Source organism: Tenrec ecaudatus, chromosome 1, assembly GCF_050624435.1.
Source record: "Tenrec ecaudatus isolate mTenEca1 chromosome 1, mTenEca1.hap1, whole genome shotgun sequence".
Classification (NCBI taxonomy): Eukaryota; Metazoa; Chordata; class Mammalia; order Afrosoricida; family Tenrecidae; genus Tenrec; species Tenrec ecaudatus.
The window spans coordinates 60,367,777-60,388,018 of record NC_134530.1 but is presented as its reverse complement, the minus strand read 5'-3'; the positions used below and the strand labels follow the sequence as shown (position 1 = coordinate 60,388,018).

At 53.1% G+C, this 20,242-nt stretch overlaps 2 protein-coding genes across 2 annotated transcripts in view; both read left to right on the top strand.

Annotated features, from left to right (window-relative positions):
* Positions 1-11,524, top strand: part of OSCP1 (organic solute carrier partner 1) — a 30,095-nt gene extending 18,571 nt beyond the window's left edge. Inside the window, exons 5-10 of the mRNA XM_075554002.1 lie at positions 7,179-7,282; positions 7,683-7,811; positions 8,318-8,387; positions 9,754-9,893; positions 11,006-11,069; positions 11,197-11,524. Of these exons, the coding sequence (XP_075410117.1) occupies positions 7,179-7,282; positions 7,683-7,811; positions 8,318-8,387; positions 9,754-9,893; positions 11,006-11,069; positions 11,197-11,313 (624 nt within the window). The 3' untranslated portion in view covers positions 11,314-11,524. The remainder of the gene's footprint in view (positions 1-7,178; positions 7,283-7,682; positions 7,812-8,317; positions 8,388-9,753; positions 9,894-11,005; positions 11,070-11,196) is intronic.
* Positions 11,525-17,435: 5,911 nt separating this feature from the next.
* On the top strand, positions 17,436-19,720 carry LSM10 (LSM10, U7 small nuclear RNA associated). The gene is made up of 2 exons (XM_075553991.1): positions 17,436-17,714; positions 19,004-19,720. The coding sequence occupies exon 2, from the start codon at positions 19,031-19,033 to the stop codon at positions 19,394-19,396; it is 366 nt and encodes a 121-aa protein (XP_075410106.1). The 5' UTR covers positions 17,436-17,714; positions 19,004-19,030; the 3' UTR covers positions 19,397-19,720.
* The last annotated feature ends 522 nt before the right edge of the window (positions 19,721-20,242 follow it).

Sequence of the window (20,242 nt, the reverse complement as noted above, 5' to 3'; positions counted from 1 at the left end):
AGCCAGAGCTCTCTGTGACATCACCCAATGGCCTGAAACAGCCCCAGTGACGTCATGGCCCTTGCCTATCCACGGGGGCCCGGGCAGAAATTGCACTAAGGCCAATTCCATTTGGAAACCTGACCAGTGATTTTTACAAGCATCTTCATGCCAGACCCCCTTCAGCCTCTAGAATACCCCCACAGTTGCTCCCTACAGGGTAAGCTCCTCAGGTCATGTGCCCTCTCCCGGACCTTCATCCTCACTCAGGCACCCTTCCATCATGGCCTTCTCTCCCAATTTCCCCATTGCCCCCACTATGGGCAAGCATAACTCCCCTTAGCCTCCTCAGAGCAGGGCTCCTGCCCTTCCACACGCCGGGCACTGCGTTAAGTGCCCGTGGTAGGTAAGTGAGCAAGACAGAGTCCCTGCCCTGAAAGATTCTACACCGCTAGCAAGAGGCAGGTGACGTCCGTTATTTTCATATACTGGTAACTTTTCCTATAGGGTAAAGGTATAGAGGGCAGCTAGGTAGGGATGTTGCTTTCGACCAGAAGACCGGCACTGGCCAGTAGGATTTCCTGTGATGACAGGCTGTTCTGTGTCTGTGCTGTCACTAGCCATATGCGGAAATGTGACCACTGGAGATCGAGTGAGTTTAACTGAGCCACTCGATTTTTCATTTTAATTCAGTTCAACTATTGGGATGACCACCCTTGATTGGCTATGTTGAACACCATCGGTTTACATGGTATCAGGGGCCTCCAAGAAGTTCATGAAGAAACGGAATGGAGACATAACGGACTTTTCCCACACCGTGCTTGGAGCCCACCTGTAGAGTTAGAGACGCCCTGGTGGCGTAGTATTACGAGTGGGGCTGCTAACCACAAGGCCAGCAGTTTGACTCCACCACCGAGGCAGTTCTCCTCTGCCCCATAGGCTCGCTATGAGTCAGAATAGACTCCATGGCAGTGAGTTTGATGGGTTTTCCGTAGAGCTGGAGTCAAGGAGAGGTTTTCTGAGGAGAATGCACCTTGCAGAGATCTCAGGGAAGCACATCTCAGTTGAGGGGACAGCCGGCTCAAAGGCAGGACCAGACAGGCAGGAGTGACCCTCAAAGCCGATTTAACAACACTGGCTGATCCGAACAGATGCTGTTCGTAAACACACACGCTGACCATCCGTCTTAACTTTCGACCAGAGTAAGAACTTAGAGATTACTCTAAGGGCAAACAGAAGAGAGTGAGTATTTTAGAGCACGGAGTCAGTAGTGTGATTTGATCTGTGTTCTGAAGATGAACTGTATGGGGCAGGGGTGAAGGCAGGAGCGCACCTAGGAAACAAATATAGAACTCTACGTGAGCAATGGATGAGTGCCTTGATTAGGGACCGGAGGTGGAGAGCATGTGGAATGTGCCTCTGGGCAAGACCAGCAAGACTGACAAAGAGATTTGGGGGAAGTGCTGCCCTTTACTGAGATCAGGCAAGAATATTTGGGTAGAAAAATTAATAGATCTCTTTGAGTTTGACTTGCTTGTGAGACACCCAAGTACCAATAGCTAGATGCAACCCAAATAATAACCCTGGGATCCGGAGCCCTGGGGAGAGGACCAGGCCTGGGACATAAGTGTGAGATTCCTCAGCATACCGCACATACCAGGAGGCTTCAAGAGTCTGGGAAATGGAATGAATGACCTCGGGCATTTCCCAGACTTGGTGAAAGCTCCTCATGAATGGGGGGTGGGGGTGGCCAGAGGGCATTGGTTCTCCCACCCCTGCAGGCAGGCTGCCTCAGCATTCTGCCAGTGTCCCCGCCTTACAGATTTAGCCCTCCTCTTTCCAGTTTGACCCTCTGCTAAGAGCGTGCCTTTCCATCCTAGAGCCATGGGATCAAAATCTGTAATAATCTCACAAGCTCCCTAGCGGGTTCGTACCAAGGAATCTCTGGGGTAGAAAGCCAAATTCTGCGCAGGGGAGCCAAACCAGAATGAACCAGTTGGAAGCCCTGCCGTGAATCACAAGGCCATGCAGAGCCGAGTGAGCGCAGGTGTACTCATTCGGTGTACACACCTAGGGCACGCCTCAAGCCAATTGCCAAGGCTCTTGACCACATTCACTGAGGGAACCCCTCCTCACCACTGGAGTCCTGCCGTCACCCTGGGGAGCAGGGGGAGGGCTGGCCTACAGCTCAGTGACATGGTGAGCCTGTGTTTTCTCCATAGGAAACCCAGCTCCTGCCCTCCAGGAACTCTGCAGAGAAGGGGAGGGACTGCAGTAGGTGCCTCACAGAGAGGGCACAAGAGAATCAGCAAAACCTTCTTAGAGGATCTGGTAGCTTTCAACGGAAGTAGGTTCTCACCAGGCCAATGGAAAGCAAGGAGGCGGGGCTAAGAATGACACCCCGGGCCGAGGACCATCTTACTGAAGACAAGAGACCAGTGTTTGTGCAGGAGGAGGCCCGCAAGCAGTGGAGTGTAACTGGGACATTGTCAAACGGGCTGCAGAGAAACACTGAAGGGTTTTGAACACAAGGGGCATGGTCTGATAAATCTGGAAGAGTCTCGTCAGCAGCAGAAGGGAGAATGGGTTAGAGTAGGCGAGAGGGAGCCTGGGAACCAGGTAGGAGGCTCCTATGATGCACCAGGCTCCAAATGATCAGGTCCACACTGGGAGGTAGCAGAGTAGTGATCACTAGGATGACACGGCTCAGTGACTCGGCAGGGTGATGGGTGATGACTTGATCAGACTTGTTCAGTGAGATTGAGTGTTTGCCACGACTGGGAATTCCAGAAGAGAAGCAGGTTTGGGAAGACAATGATGAACCCTGTTCTGAAGCAGGGTGAATTTGAGGTGCATCCTCTGGGAGTTACTGGGGGGCACTTCCCAGGGGTAGTGAGATAGATGGGTCGGGTGCCCAGGGAGATGGCTGAGCGGGAGCTCAAGCCTGGGGAGCCACCAGCATGGAGGTGAACACTAGATAGGGGACTCCTGGAAGGAAAGGGAAGATGAGTGAACGGTGGATGGGAGAATCACACCAGCAGTCGAGGGCCAGCAGATGCTGGGCAAGCAGGCTGACCCAACCATCCTGTTTGTTTGGGTTTTTAAAAATCATTTATTGGGGGCTCTTACAGCTTTTGTAACATTCAGTACATCAATTGTATCAAGCATATTTGTATATATGTTGTTATCCTCATTTTCTAAACATTTACTTTCTATTTGAGCCCTTGGGACCATCAGATCTTCCTAAGGTCAAATACAGATGCACATGTCACTTTTAAATCTGTCTATTTCAGATCTGTGATATAATTGCTCTTGTTAGAATGAAGCTGACAGATGGCCCGACATATGTATATATTCCCACTTCTCCTTTCAAATTTTCTCTGCCCATGCCTGTACCCACATCCCTTAGACACAGAATCTCAGAGTTCAAACATGCTTAAAGGGCATATAGTCAAACACACTGATCAGACCAGTTTACTGCCTCCCCACCTCCCTCCGCCTTACCCACATCTGCTCTGCAGCATTCCCACACCCTCTTCCTTCCTCCCCAACCCAGTTCCAAGTCCACTGTGATGCCTACCAATGCCTGTAGTCATCCTCCCACCCACCCAGTGGGCGGGTACTATGCCGTTTAGCACATCCTGCTGTGCGGTGTGTGGAGGTCTTTACCTCCTATTCCATGTCCATGGCTTGGGTCCCGTCCACTTTAGTAATAAGAGAGTTACCCACCAATTATTGAGCACTTCAATAAGGAGAGAGGACATCAAAAACTTCACTCATGAGGAAAGCAAAAGGTCATTTAAAAAGACACGAAAGAAAGAAAACATCAAAGTAGAGGTCAGAAGAGACTCTGAAACTAGCTCTTAATCATCGGGTATCTGAGGCAAATGAAATAAATGATGAGGTCAAAGAGCTGAACAGAAATTTCAAAGGGCAGCTCAAGAAGACAGAGTAAAATATTTCTAGTGCAATCTGCAAAGACCTAGAATTACAGAGCCAAAAGGGGGAAACATGCTCAGTCTATCTTAAACTGAAAGAACTCAAGAAAAAACTCAAGCCTGGAGGTGAAGTATTGAAAGATTTTATAAGCAAAATATTGAATGATGCAGGAAGTATCAAAGGAAGATGGAGAGACTACACAGAGTCACTGTACTAAAAAGACCTACAGTCCACTGTCCACCATGTCAGGAGGTCGCACATGAGCAAGAACCAGCGGTGCTGAAGAAAGAAGACGCTCAAGCTGTCTGAAAGCATCAGCCAAAAACAAGGGTCCAGGGATTGATGGAGTACGTATCAAAAGGATTCAACAAGCTGAGACGAAGCGCTGGAAGCATTCACTCATCTATGCCAAGAAATCTGGAAGACAAGCTCCTTGACCAACTGACTGGGAGAGATCCATAGTTTTACCCAAACCAAAGAAAAGTGGCCCAACAGAATGCTCAAACTACAGAACAGGATCACTGATAGCACATCCAAGTAAAATTTTGCTAAAGCTCACCCAACAATGGTTGCAGCAGTACATTGACAGGGTGTGGCCAGAGGTTGAGGCCAGATTCAGAACAGGACATGGAACAAGGGATACCATTACTGATGTCAGATGGCTCTTGGCTGAAAGCAGAGAATACCAGAAAGATGTTCATTTGCGTTTTATTGACTATGCAAATGCATTTGAGTGTGTGGATCATGAGAAACCATGAATGGCCTTGAGAAGAATGAGCTTTCCAGAACACTTCATTGTGCTCATGGGGAACCTGGACATGGATCGAAGGCAGGTGTGTGAACAGAACAAGGGAATATGGCATGGTTTAAAATCAGGAAGAGTGTGTGTCGGGGTTGTAGCCTCTCACTATTATTTATTTAATCTGTCTGCTGAGCAAATCATAGGAGATGCTGGCATCAGGATTGGAGGAATGCTTACTAGCAACTTGTAATACACAGATGGAAACCTTGCTTGCTGAAAGCAAGGACTGGGAGCACTTGCTGATGAAGATCAAGGACCGCAGCCTTCAGTGTGGATTACAACTCAATGTAAGGAAAATCAAACTCCTCACAACTGGACCAATGGGTAAATCATGATAAATGGAGAAAAGATTGGAGTTGTGAAAGATTTTGTCTTGCTTAGATCCACCATCGATGCTCATGGAAGCAGCAGCCAAAAGAGATCAAAGATAAGTTGCATTAGGTCAATCTGCTACAATGAGACCTCTAGAGTACTAAAGAGCAAGAACGTTACTTTGAGGACCGTGGTCCACCTGACCCAAGCCCTGGTGTTTTCAATCACCTCATCTGCATGTGAAAGTTGGACATTGAATACAGAAGGCTGCGGGAGAATAGATGTGTTGCAATTTGGGTGATGGAGAAGAATATTGAAGGAACCAAGGACTACTATAAGGACAGACCAATCTGTCTTGGAAGAAATATGTCCAGAATGCTCCTTAGAGGTGAGGAGGGCCAGACTTTATCCTCACACATTTTGGGCATGTAGTCAGGAGAGACCAGTCTGAGAGAAAGACACCATGCTTGGTAGAGGGGCAGCAAAAGAAAAGGCCCTCAATGAGATGGCTTGGCACACACAGGGGCTGCACAAAGGGGCTCAAGATGCTGTATCTCTGGGGTGGAAAGTGACACTTGGGGGATGGCGCAGGACCAAGCAGTGTTTTGTTCTGTGGTGCATAGAGCGGCTGTGGGTCGGAGCCAACTCCGTGGCACCTGACCACATCAGCATTGGCTCAGGGAGTCCTGGTGGCGTCGTGGGTTATGCACTGGGCGGCAAACAGCAATGTCAGCCACTGGAACTCCCAGCTGCTCCTCAGGAGAAAGAGGCGGCTTTCTACTCCCACAAAGATGCACAGACTCCGGAGCCCAGCAGGGCTCTGTCCTACTGGGCCACTATGAGTTGGAATCAACAGGAGGGCAGTGAGTTTGGGGTTTTTGAGTTCTTACAGTGTGTCAGCCACTGTGGTAAGAGCTAGTAATACATTCTCTGACTTCTTGTCACAATGACCACTTAAGCTTGTGCCATTCGTCACCGCGATTTACTGAAGAGAAACGTACTGCCCAGAAAGGGTGTGCAACCTCCCCAGCACCCAGATTCAGGAGGGGGCCCAGCTGAGATCTGAGCTTAGACCCCCTGAGGCCAGGAATCCCACTGCCAGTTTACAAGCACTGCCATCACTCTGTGTGTGTGTGTGTGTGTGTGTGTCTTCACACCCAGCGATGCCACTGTTGACAGCACTGCCTCTGTCGATGTGTAGAAACTGAGAGTTGGAAGGCACCTTCAAGCTTCTCTGACTTTTGCAGCTAAGGAAGCTAAGGCCGAGTGAAACTGATTAATTGCTGCAGTCTTACGACATTTACACTGTGAGTCACCCAGCCCTCACTGTACTTTGACACACCAGGGCGTGAGGAGAAGCATAGTGTCTCACTCAGAGCTGTTCACTCTACCACCAGCCCGCCCTCCTCTTCAGCCCAGCGCCTGCATGAGACCTCAGGCTCCAGGGTCACAAGCAGACCTTTAAACCAGGACTCAAAAGGGTCTATTCTGGTGGAAAGCCCTGCTGAGAATTTGCATCTCCACCCCAGATACACTGAATCAGATTTTACATTGGAACAAGATATCCTTCTGTCACCCAGGGACCTCTGGGAATCAGCTGGGGATCTTGTTAAACTGTCAGTTCGGATTCTGTCTCTCTGGGGTAGAAAGCAAGCTCTGAGCCAGATGGGACAAGCTGATTGGAAGCCCTGGCTTCAGTCTCCACTGTGCTCCGGACAAGCTGGCTGGCCTTGAGGAAATGTAGGCCCCCTGCGCTGAGCATTCTGGATCCAAAAGATGGAGGCCTGCGGTTCCTGGCCCTCAAGGTTGGCAGCTGCATGGACAGTGGATGGGGGACCAAAGAACGAGTGGAGGGTCTGGAGTCACCTGGGTTCTGAACCCCAGCCCTGCCTCCGTTGTCCTCTGTGAGCCAGTCGCTTCATTCTGTGGGCCTCTGCTTCCACCTTTTCAATGGGAGTCAGACTGCTCCCCCAACACGATTCAGGAGAGATCCCCCTTTGGGAAGACCCTGCAGGGTAGGTTCTCTCTTCTTGCGGCTCTGAACTCACTGGGTGCATTCCCCTGCCACAAGACACTTTCTGTTCCCAGGATGCTTGTGCCTGTGAGGACAGCACAGGAAAAATAACAATGGCATTTTCCCCCTCAGGTGTCCATATTCCTAAAGGACAAAGTTCAAAATTCAAATGGCCGCTTTGTGTTGCCAGTGTCCGGGCCTGTTCCCTGGGGAACTGATGTTCCCGGACTTATCAGGTGAATTCTTCTCTGTAATTGTCACCGTGGGGGCAGGAGTGGGGGCTCCCAGAGAGGATGCTGAGCTGCCCAGGCCCTGAGGTTGTGCCCGGGCCCTTCCTGTCTGCAGTCAAGCCTGAATCCCCAGTTCTGCCACTTAGCCACCATTGTTGAGGGCTGACCTCTGTTACATGGTGACCAGGGGGAGGACCAGTGTCATAAAATGCTGCTCCAACACCCGGCCCATAACCTGAGCGCCATAGATACTTCTGTGTTTCATGGCCGTTGCCAGGTATTCTGACAATCACGCATCCTCTGGAAGGAGCGCATGACTCCCCTTTTGTCCCCTAGCACAGACAGAAAGAAGCCTGGGGACAGCCAAGCTCGGAGAACATCCATCACGTCTTGCTTTGCATTGCAGAACGTTCAACAACAAAGGCCAAGAAGTGAGGACGGCCCAGTTCAAGCATGGTGGGGACTACGTCGCTGCGTCCAGAGAAGGCTCTTTCGAACTATATGGAGACCGAGTCCTGAAACTGGGCACGAACATGTCAGTAAATCCCACCCCGCCCGAGTCCAAGGGAGGGCCTTTCAGTTAAGCATCCCTGCTGACAGCTGAGTGCTTCCCCCTTACTCCCTCGCACAGAGATTTCAGATGAGATCGGGCGCGGTCAGGGTGGTATGGCCGTAGACAAGCCCTGATATTTCACAGGACACCCAAGACCTCAAACAAGATAACACAGCAGGTTAAAGGGGTGTGTGTGTGTGTGTGTGTGTGTGTGTGTGTGTGTGTGTGTGTAAGAGAGAGAGATTGATTGATTTTACTTAGCCATCAAAAAAATGAGCCAAAAACGTATCCGCAGTGGACATCTCCAAGGTGTGTTTCCTGGGGAAGGAGTGAAAAATGCGTGACCTCTCCACCGGAGTGGCAGTCTGTACTGGCAACCCCGCTTGGGATGCCGTTCCAAATAAAACCAATGTGCTAGGCCTATGGGTCTGAAGGACGTTGTTGCAGTGGGGCTGGGAAATGTCTGCACCCCTTTCTGTTGCCCTCAGGTACAGTGTGAACCGGCCCGTGGAAACACACATGGCGGGAGCATCAAAGAACTTAGCTTCCAGGGCGGAGGTGAGCAACCTGCCTCCCTGGCTTATCTTCAGAGCTGATTTCTAGAATTTAGATACCAGTCCCTCCGTGGAGGGTGGGTGGGGGAAGGGTGGGAACCGTGTCCATTTCAAAGCTCACCAGCACTCCAGTCCTCACAGTTTGCAATCTCGTCTCTGCTCAGCCTTACAGAGGTCTTTAATTGTAGTTTCTCATGGAGACTGCTAGTGAGCTAATTAGGTAATTTTAGGCTCGGCTCCACAGCCATAATTAAAGCCACACACCCGGACAGTGAAATAGCATTGCAACTATGTCATCAGGTTAGGTCTGCAGCCCCTGGGGGAGGTTCTGAGCCTCTCTACAGTTCCTGCCGAGCTGACCACTCCTCCCTGCCATCCATTCCCTCTGGAGGCAACCCCCGGGCCGAGCAGAGTGCCCTATGAGTTTCCGAGGAGGAGACTGACTCCTTAGGGAGCAGTAAGCCTCATCTTTCTCCCCAGGGATGCAGGAGCCCAGTTACATGGGGTTGCAGGTTCTCTTGCCTATATGAATTTCCATCAAACTAGCTTAATCGGTTTTTACAGGACAAATGGTGGAATAGTCCGTTTATTCCACACAAAAAAACACTCGCTGAACTGTTTCTGTGGGCTGGCACCCAGGGACTCCAAGCTGACGGAGCTGTGACCCCCTTCCTGAACGGGGCCAAGCACCCCCAAGAAACCAATGGCTTCTTTTTGTGAATGTTCAAAGAGGCAGCTGGGTATTCTGAACAAAGCGCTGGGCCTCCGGAAAGCACGTCTATGGGGAGCAGGGGCAGTGATCCGGGAACAGGCATCCCCAGGGCTTGAAAGAGTAGAATCAAACACGGAGGATGAACGGTCGCAGTGCGGACACAGGGAGGCAGCGTCTCGCCCACGTGGCTCCATCAGAGGCATCCAAGACTCAGCAGGCCTGATCAGAAAGGGCTTGAGCCATTTGCACTTTGTTCTGAGGGCACAGGGCCTGTTTCCCGCCAGGAATTGCAGCAAAGGGCAGGCGAGGCGTTGGGGCGGCCGGCGGGAGCAGGTGTACTCCTGGCTGTGGCCACCTGGGGGCAGTGCGGTAGCTCCTGTGTTGTGTGGTGCCCTTGCTCCCTCCTCCCAGGAGGAAGCTGCGGTGGGTGCAAGGAGGGGCCTTCCACCCATCTCCCAAGTGCTGGCTGCCTTACGGAGTCCCCCTGCTCCTGAATTTAGTGCATGACGTTGCTTTCGTTAAGCCCCTTTTCCTAAGCTTTCTTTGTCCTTCCCAGAAACCCAGGCAAAAGTTACTGTTTACTTCACTTGGGGTCTCAGGAGTCTGACGGGAAATGCGATCCCCGGCATGTGGCTCAGTCCTGAAATTGTTTCCGCAGGAAAATGTTGCCCCAAACCCTCTCGCTAAAGAAGAGCTGAATCTCCTGGCCAGACTGATGGGAGGCATGGAGATCAAGAAGGCCAGCGGCCCCGAGCCAGGTTTCCGGTTGAATCTCTTTACCACTGATGAAGAGGAGGAGTAGGTCTTAAATCTGTTGTTTGTGTTCGTTTGTTAGGATTTTCATGTCTGTCTTTAGGGAAAAAATAACAACCAAGTTTGATTAAGAAACCCCAAAAGACCACCATAAACCAGTGATACACACACTCCCCACCCCCAGGAGGGAAGATGTGAAAACCACAAATGCAGTGCCAATTCATCGCCTAAATAGAGAATACCCTATCGAGAGAAGGCTTCACCGGGATGATGGTGCTGGAACCTTCTAGGCTCATTCACAAACATTTTCGTTTTTACGTAGCAGGGCCAATCCAAACAAATAGGGGAACTGAGATGATCATATTAAGAGAAGCCTGCTAGCATCCTGCTAGGAGGCTGGAGCTTGATGATTGAGGATTCTAACAAAACCCAACCATCAGTGGCCCCCACTCTGATCCAGCCCCATGTATATTCAAGGTCGGGCTGTGATCTGGAAGTAGATCACCCAGCCTTCCTGTGACACACCTCTGCAGGGAGTGACCCAGCACTGCCCTGCCCCCTAGCTTATCTAAAACCAACAGTAGGGTATTTCACTAAGATTGGCAAGTGCGGGGGGGGGGGGGGGGGGGGGGGCGTTTACAAAGTCCTTTGGAGTTCTTTATCGCAGGCGGTCCTGCTCACAACCAGATGGCGGGTGGGGGTGCCCCTGCTCCAGTAACTAACCTCTCTCGCACGCCTCCGTGTTGGCAGCACAAAGAGGGCGAGTCTAGACGGTGTCTTCAGCACCCTGCCAGCGTAGTGCGACCATGAGCATGCCTATCGGTCCTTTCCAGTGGACATGAATGCACTAACAGAGGACAGGGTGTCTGGCTTTACCCAGGCCGCTCAGGAGAGTTGGCCTGTGAGCCAGGTCTTGGAGTGTGCCAAGCAGAGAAAGGGAAACGCATTCTTGGCAGCATTTAGTATGTGCAAAGGCACAGAGATGCAGGGGAACTTGACTTTCTAGAGTGTAACCATGTTGGTCGGGAGTGCAGGGAAAAGTTCAAGGGGGATGGCAGAAGATGAGGAAGGAGAACCTAGGTTGTCGGATCACCAAAAGTCAGTTTGCCACAGTAGCGGGGAGAAAGCCCCACCTTTCTCTTTACCCTCTCCTCCAGACAAGCAGCTCTAACCAGGCCGGAAGAGTTCTCCTATGAAGTGATCAACATACAAGCCACCCAGGTACCGCCACCGCTGGACGACCCCGCCTGCACACAGTGGGGAGGAAGGGAAACCACCTGGGTGGGTGATGGGACTCCAAGAGGCAGTGGGCTGCACGCACCACCTCATCCCTGGCCCTCTCTCACAGGACCAGCAAAGGAACCAAGAGCTGACCCGGATCATGGGGGAGTTTGCCATCACGGACCAGCCGCAGGGGAGCGCCAGCAAGGGAGACGACTTGCTCGCCATGATGGATGAGTTGTAGCAGGGTGGGCGGGCACAGCCCCCACCAGCAGGCCACATTCCGCCCTGGGGGAGGAAGGTTCCCACGATCCAAAACACGGCTGCTACTTTTCTACTGAGTGGAGCTTTTCCCTCGCCCCCGACGGTCTGTGTGGCCTCGCCTAGGAAGCCCGGCTCTTGAAAGCACACACATGCAGATCTTTTCAGCAAAATATACCTACAGTGGGCCTCTCCTGCTTCTGTCCTCATTCCACAGCAACCACCCAGTGCATCCTGGCAGAGAGGCTGGTGCCGCAGGCCCTGCGTGGCACAAAGGCTGGCGAATCACAGCAGTGGCCCCAGCTCTCTGGAGCTTGAATTCGTGGCAGAGGCAGTTGTTTGAAATGGATGCCCTGCCCTCTGCAAGCAATTGCCTCAGCAGCCAACTAGGCAAAGCCCTGGCAGGAGCACCGTGCTGGGCATCTGCAGGGCTCACACACCTGTCTCCATATGTGGATGTGGGCACACCCCACACGGGGACGGGCACCCAGAAAGCATGGCCCTTTTCTGCATGACTTGGACTCTGTCCCCCACTGTCTTCCTCTGCCCACTTCCCGTTCTTGCCTTGAGAGACTCCAGCATGATGCGCCCTGACACCTGTCTCCTCTCCTCCACCCTCGGTCGCCAAACAGGCTTCGGTTGAGTGCACAGCAGACACGTGGTAGACCACGGTCCCCTGCCCGCACCAGCTGAGCGAGCAACTTCCCCAGGCCAGGCAGGCTGCCAAGTCTAATCGGGATCCACTGAAACGGTCTCAGGCTGGTGAGAGCGGAGGGACCCTCTGAGCTTGAGGAAGGAGAGGCAGAGCCCTCACCACACACACACACACACACACACACACACACACTCATCCCCGCTGGCTGGCAGTGCTGGGTGCATTCAGGGACACCAGGATCCCGAGGCCAAGCTCCCTCCAGGGAACACCTGGAATGGCAGAAGGTGGGAGAGGAACAGAGCTGAGTTGATTGTCTGTCTCTGGAAGTGGGGCCAACGCCAGGGGCCACTTCAGCCCCTCTGTCCTAAAAGAGTGGAGTGGACCTGGTTCTGCAGTAAGGGCTAGAGAAGTGGCCTTGGGCTAGCCTGAGGCCAATAACTGAGACCCCGAAAGGGAAATCTCTATTGTTGTCCACCCATTAAGCTAGCCGCCTTTCCTTCCCTACAAAGAACCTCCAGGAGGGGGCCTGGGGAGGACAAGGATGGTGCTGGTATGGGCCTGTGAAGTGCCTTGTCCCCGTCTGTTTGAAGCAGCGTGGCGCCAGCTGGAATTGCCTGGTGCAGTGGCTGCATGCTCCCACCATGTTGTGACTGCCCCGAGCATGTGCTGGAGGCCAGCTGCCTCCCTTCACCTGTCCCAGAGCGGTCCTCATAAATAAACAAGATCTCAATCTCTGGCCAGGCAGCAGTGCTACAATGAGGTAATCCTGAGTTTCATGTCTCTGGACTGGCACCAAGATTTGAGAAAAACAAGTTTACTCTCATTGTGGCTCGGGGCATCCGGAGGACACACGGGAGCGGGGAAAGAGCCAAAGAGAAAAGGCGCTGGGGACGACTGGAGCACATGGGGACTCACGGGTCAGTGTTCCTTTAAGACCAAGCCAAGGCGGCTGGACAAATGGGCTATGTGCGGGACTACCAATTGTGAAGGGTGGCCCTCCAAACCCACCCAAAGGCCCTGCAGAAGCAAGGCCTGGTGGTCTACTTCTCAAAGATCACTACCTTGAAAGGCCCGTGGACTGTGGTTCTGCTCTGCACACCTCTGGTCCCTGGAATCAGAGTGGTAACTGATGCAGGAGGCGTTCGGTGGTGCTGTGAGTTACTGTGTTGGGCTGCTAGCCACAAGGTCAGCAGTTCAAACCCACTCACCACTCCATAGGAGTAAGAGGCGGCTGGCTGCTCCCGTAATGATCTACAGAGTCAGGAGCCCTGGGGAATATTCTCCTGAGCATGGTAGGGTGGCTGAGTTGAAATAAAGTCAGGTGAAGGCAGTGGGAGATATGTGCATAACTTCTGAATATACTAAACCCACCAAAGGGGTAGGGAGCTGAGCTCACACACCAGTCACAGGCCCCTGAGGAGAAGATGCACCAGGTTCAGTGGCAGGACCCCAGGCTGTGTCCCTTCCTTGTCCCAGACTTGTCTTGAGTCAGCTCTACCCGCTCCGCCCCCCTCCCTGAGAGTCCATTTGGGAAGCTCTGTGACAGAAAGAACTAGCTCACTGGTGCAAACCCGGGACTTGCTGAGAATTAGGATCTTCACTGGTGTTGCCCCAGTCCCGTGGCGCCTGTGCTTGGGGTACATCTGCATGCTCGCTCTCCTCGAGTTACGATGCACACTGTCCCACTCCCGTCCTGCTCACAGTGCTAGCGTGCAAGACACAGGCTCCCTGCCATGGAGTCACTTCAGCTGACAGCCACCTGGCCCCTCCTCACAGGAGCAGACAGCCTAGTCTTCCTCCCTCGACATGGCTGGTGGGTTTGAACCACTGTACTGACCCAGCAGTTACCTCGCCAAGGCTTGGCCCACAGCTACACCGGGGCTCCTCACTTGGTAGCCATTTTTAAAGGTAAAACTTGCTTTTCCCCTTTGTTGCAGATCCCCAGAACATGAAACCAGACCCCAGAAGTCCCCAGGTCTACATAGGGTCAGGTTCCCTCATCCCCGGGCAGCGGGTGTGAAGCAGTCTGACGTGCCCTTCTGGGTTGCAGCCACTGTAATGCCAAGCTGTCCCTTACCCGCCAACTCAGTCACAGGACCACAGAAAGAAGTACACAATGCCTAGTCTTAAAGATCCAAGTTACAATCAGAAAACAAAAACAACGTTGACCCACTCCCTCCTCCCTTTCCGTTCTGCCCCATACCCTTCGGCTACTGAACTCCCAGACAGCCCACAGGAAAGGGGATTAGAAGGGTAGCCAAGAGATGAAAGCTGCTCCTTGGCAGGTGACTCGCCCCTTCTTTCCGTCTTCATTTTCCCTCCACCTGCACGCTCCTGCCCATTTGCCCACGAGCTTCGCAGCCATGCTTCCGCCTAGCACCCCACAGCCCCTCCTACCGCTACACAGATTCCCCAGCCACCTGGTCCCAGAGCCTTTCCCGCCTCCCTCCCCCTGGCGTTTTTTTCTGGAAGCTCTTGGCTCTGTAGCTTGCTGCTCTCCCTCTCAGCCCCACCACCCCCTCCCTGAGGCTGGCTCCCTTTCCTGGCACCGGCTTCTGCTGGGGGCCTGCCCTGTCTTACAGACCTCAGTGTACAACCATCCCTGCTCCCTTTCCTGAAATACGCAAATGCAGAGAGCAGTATTTGCTAGTGCTTACCCTTACCGGACGAGGACGGGGGAGGCACTACTAAGCGGGCAGCGTTCCTGTTACGGTTGACGTAGAACTTCGGAAATGCGTACTGGTGATGGGGCACAGACAATGAATGTCACTAATGTCACTGAGCTGTACACATAAAATGGCTAAAATGATAAATGTTTTACTATGATATATATTCTACCAAAATAAAATGTCTTCAAAGGTGGGAGAAAAAGTCTGTCAAAATAGGTCAATAACCAGAGAAATGCACAAGAGATACTCAATCTTTAGTTCGTCCCTGGCTTTTCGTTTTCCATTCTTCACCTCCCTTCCTGAGCCCATGTGTGTGCGCATGTGTGCAGGTGCACATGCATGTGTGCGTGTGCACACTATTAGGTCGGGAATCTCTGTCTCTCCTCCTTCGGATTGCACATTCCCTTTCCCGGAGGCGGTTCCCCTCATTCTCATACTTAGGATGTCTTCAAACCAAACTCCTTTTCATTAGCACATTTACTTCCCTTTCACGAGGCTTGGAACCCTTCAAAATGAAAGTGTAAACCAAGATGCTACTCCGGACAAGAGAACTGGAGGTGCCGGGCGCATTACCACCAATGTAACAATGGAGATGACCTCACTGAGGTGAGCTGCCGGCTGCCAGAGTTTCTGTAGCCTGGTGTGAGGGATGACACTTGGAGCAGGTGACTCGGGAGTCAACTTGGACTCCCAGTGGAAACAGAACCACAGAAGAGCCCACTGGAAGGGAACCTGGCAACGCAAGCCTTCTGAAATGAGCTCAAGCCCGGTGGGCCCTGTTCTGGTCAGGGTCTGGGGTTGCCAATACTGGCCACTGAAATAGAAGGGGCATCGGACAACTCACAGAACTGCAAGGAAGGCTGGAGAGCCATCCAAAAACAGCCAGGAACCAAGGAAGGGCCGACAGCAGGCAGCAGGGAAACACTTCCAAGAGGGACGGCACCACTGGCAGGAGATCCCGGGAGAGTTGAGTGCTGCTGCTGGTTTGCTGGGCTTTTCCCAATTTGACGTCTGAGCACAACCGAGTTTAGGTCTCAAGCACACAGGAGCTAACCAGGACCAGATGCAGTAACAGCTGGCCTTTAAATTCTGGGTAGTGAGGAAGCAGAATCCCACCTTCCCCGAGATTGTGATTTTTCCCAAACATGGGAAAAGGAGTTCAGTTACTCAGTAGACAAAAATGAGCTCCCACCACCACAGCCATGACCCCCTCCACAACCCTCTCATCCCCCTGGACGGGCCACCACGTTTCTGGGTGCACAGGGTGGCTATGGGTCAGAACCAACTCCCTGGCACCTGACAACGACATTAACAGGTAAGTCACTCCTGCCCGCAGCCAGATTTCATCAGCACCCCCCCCAGACTGCTGGGCTCCACCCAGGGTCTTTAACGTCCATCCCTCCTTTCCATTTCTACCGCTACCATCTTCCTTTAGATCCGTAACCAACCCCGTCTCTCCAGTCCTCACACTAGTGTCCCTTGTGCAGCTGTGACTAAGGCCTTGTCCCTGACCCAGCCCCCAAGAGATCAGCAATGAAAATACGATGGGCAAAAACAAGTTTGGCGAGACCACATGGAATTAGCAAACTAGGGACACATGTACTATGGACCAGAAGAGAGACATCACTACCAACTTGGGATGTAGTGAAGACTTCAGGAAGGTGTAGTAATTGAGCTGAGCTTTGGAAAACATACTTCAGTGGTAACATCCAAGAACAAACAAGAATCTGAAGCAGATGGCGCGCACAGGGCATGTTTGGGGGCTGCTGGGGGCCCAAGCCTGACAGGGCAGTGGGTCTCAAATTCTAGTGGGCATTGTTCGGTATCTGGATCCTGGGCTCCACTTCTGATCCCGTAGGTTTGGACTTGGCTTTAGCAAGCACCCCAAATCCCTCTGAGGCACACGTAAGTACTGGTTGGACAATGCAATCAGGAAGACTGAAGAGTTGATCTACCTGGATTCTGGTTGTTTACAAAGAACACCGAATAGGTCGTGGGCTGCCAGAAGGAACAAACCTGGAAAAGTGCAGCAGCGGGCTCCTTGGAAGCTAGAATGACGAGTTTGCCTCGCTTGCTTTAGACATGTTGCCAGCGGAGCGCAGTCTCTGGCAAAGGGCATCCTACTTGGTGACGCTGAGCGTCAGGCTCTCAGGATGGACCGATAAAGCGGCTGCAGCAGCGGGCTCGGACGGGGCAATAGTTGTGAGTCCGGCACAGGAGCGGGCAGTGTCTTGGTCTGTTGTCCACTGGGTCTCGGCGAGTCCTACAACTGTCCCCACAGCCGACGTCTAACCTTAAAGTCCACACTCCTTACCTTGACTTACAAGCGCCCTGGCCCCTCTTCGCACGCCAGAGCCGCACTTCCCAACTTTCCAAATTGGGACGCTCATTTGCACCGGGCCTCGGGCCCTGCTTCGTCAAGACTGTTTGCAAAGGCGTCTGTCACCCACGTCCGCTCAACGGACTTCTCAGGACATCACGGCCGCCCGGTTTTTAATTCTCTGAAGAGGTTTATCCTACTTTTGCTTGTTTATCCCCCTTGACCGCACCAGCACCGTCAGATCCGAAAGCTCGCCGGCCTGGTCACTGCAGCCCCAGCACGTGGGACGGCGCCTAGCACCTGGTGACTACCCACTCCATGGAAGCAGACGGCTCCGAGGGGCAGGCGCCGGCGCCAGGGGTCAGGAGAGAGCGCGCGGCGCGGCGCGGCGCGCGGCATTCTGGGGGTTGTAGTTTCCGGCTCATCGCGCTGACGCGGTCCCCGCGCGCTGGCGCCCTCTCTATGCTCCTGGCGGGGATAGAGCGGTCTCGTTGCTATGGCTCCTCAGGCCGGCCGCCGCTGGCTGGAGGTGGCCCGTCTAGGAACTGACTAGCTTCGGCGGCGGCGACCCGAACTGGCAAAGCGGAAGGAGTCCGGTGCGGTGGGCCCACTCTGTGTGGGGACTCCCGGGCCGGAGCGCGGGGATCCCGGAACCCAGAGGACGACGGGGAATAAGGAAACCGTTTTCTCTCCGTTTTACTGAGGGTAGCTCCTCTCCCTAAGTTCATTCCCAGAACTCTGTGAGTACAGGGTCCTCGTCGCCCCCATTTTACCAGGGGGGGGGAGGGGTTAACAAACTTGGAGTTGCTAAGTGGCTCGCCCGAGGTCGCTCTCCCAGGAAGTGTTGGGACCTGTTCTTGAACCTGGGTCCTGGCCGGACTCCGGATCCAGTGCACCCTGTGCGGGCCTAAACCTTTGCTTGCTCGCAGATTCCTCAGGCCCAGACCTGCCTGGAGAGGGGGTTGCTAGGTGGCCCATCCCACCCCACCCTGTCGCCTCCGTGGTGTAGTCTGACTTGCGCTTTCTGGGTTCCCGGCGAGGCTGTAGGGGAAATAAAGTCTCACCACCTTCCACCAAAGGTCTGAAGTTAGGGATGGAAAAGACCTCCATTCAAAATCAAAGCACGTTAGAAGCGAAGGAAGGTGCATTTGACGCAGTGAGATTCTGTAACTGCCTGGTGTGCATCAGTAGTTCTCAAAGTGGAGGCCCCAAACCAGCACCTGGGAACGTCTTAGAAACGCCCATTCTTGGGACCCACTGAATCAGAAACTCTTGCAGGTAAGGTCCTGCCTTCTCTTTTAACAAGTCGGCTAGGTGACTCTGGTGTCAGCCATGGATTCTCAAACTTCACTGTGCCCAAGAGTCACCGAAGGATCCTGTTGAAATGCAGGTTGTGCTTCCGTAGCTTGGAGGTGAAGCAGCAGAGCCCGAGTTTCTGTTCTAGGGCCTAGTGACGCTGTCACCGCCAGTCTGCTGGTCCACCCACCAGGTTGGGAGTGACCAGGTGACAAACTCTAGAGCAGTAGTTCTCAAAACGTGTCTGCACGTTAGAATTACCGTACCTGGGGAACTTTTCCAAACTTTCCCAAACCCGGGGCTCACCCCCAATCAAATGAGCCAGATTTCAGGGGTGTGGTGGCCAGGTGATGCTGGTGCTCAGTGCTGGTTGGGAACCACCTATGTGGCCTTTCAAGTCGGGCAGCCATGGATTTGAGTCCCAGTACCTCCTGCCTCTACTTACCAAGCACGTGACCTTGAGCCACTTAAGCCATCCCAGCCATACATTTCTCATTTATAAAAGCGGTATGAGTAATCCTTGGATTACAGGAGATGTACATGAAGCACCTGGCCTCCAAAAGGATAAACACACATCTTGAGGCGGTGGGGCAGGTGCGGGTGGGTGGGGAAGGTCTGTGCGGGGGGATTCTGTGTTAGGACCTGGTGTAGGGCAGTTGGCAGCTGCCCTCTGATCACCCCCACCCCAGCCTGTTATAGTTCCCATGGGTGTTCTGTGTGCTTTTGCCCACAGTGAAGAGCAGCCAGCTGGTGCAGAAGGATGGCGCTGAGCCACTCTGTGAAAGAGCGCACCATCTCCGAGAACAGCCTGATCATCCTACTCCAGGGCCTCCAGGGCCAGGTCACCACCGTGGACCTCAGGGACGAGAGTGTGGCCCGCGGACGCATAGACAACGTCGATGCCTTCATGAACATCCGCCTGGCCAACGTCACCTACACGGACCGCTGGGGGCACCAGGTAGAGCTGGATGACCTCTTCGTGACAGGCCGCAATGTCCGCTACGTCCACATCCCAGATGATGTGAACATCACTGCCACCATCGAGCAGCAGCTGCAGCTCATCCACCGGGTGCGCCACTTTGGTGGCCAGGGCCGGAAGGAATTTTCTGCCCAAAAGCACAAGTGAGGCTATGCCAGCCTCTGCTCGGGTCCCGTCAGAATTCTGCTGAGCCAGCTCCCTGGCCTGAGCCTGAGCCTGAGCCACCGGGAGCAGGGCCCGTCCCAGAGACTGGGTCACACACAGTCCCCCTACCACAGCTGCCTTCCACCAAGCTCTACCTCACAGGCTCACCCTGGGCCCTGGAATCACTTCTCTCTCGTGCGGCCTTGGAATAGGTGACACTCCCCTCTTTGGATCACTTACATCTTCATTCCTGATTGGCCAGCTTAAGGAATCTTGCCGAATCATTTTTGTATCAACCTTCTGCTGGTGAGGATTATTAAATGAATAATAACCCTTCACTGTCTTTCCCACGCCTCTTTTCTCTCAACATTTGTGTTCATGTTCTCATAAGACCAGACCCAGATGCGAACAAGTCCCTGACTCATGGACTCCCTGCCTTCCCTGCGTACTAAGACGCTGCGATTTCTCACACTCGGGTGTGCTTGGGGAATCACCTAGAAGCGTGAACAGAAACCGAGGCTTGGGGCCAGAGCTTCAAATCAGTTCAGTCTGGTTCCACCCCTGTGCTGAGAATATGCTTTTACTGAATCCAAATGTAGAGTTTAACAAGAAACCCAGGTGATTCCTGTGTATGCAGGCCCCTCCATCCCCACCTTCATGTCTTCTGATTGAATTCCTATGGGGCATGACTGAGATACTGAGCTCTTTAAAAAGTTTCCCCCCAAAACCAAACTCACTGCTATCGAATCCATTCCAACTAATAGAGCTGCTCCTGGGGGGTTCCCAGACTGTAAATCTTTACGGGAGAAGAAGGTCTTGTCTTTCTCCCGAGGAGCAGCTGGAAGTTTT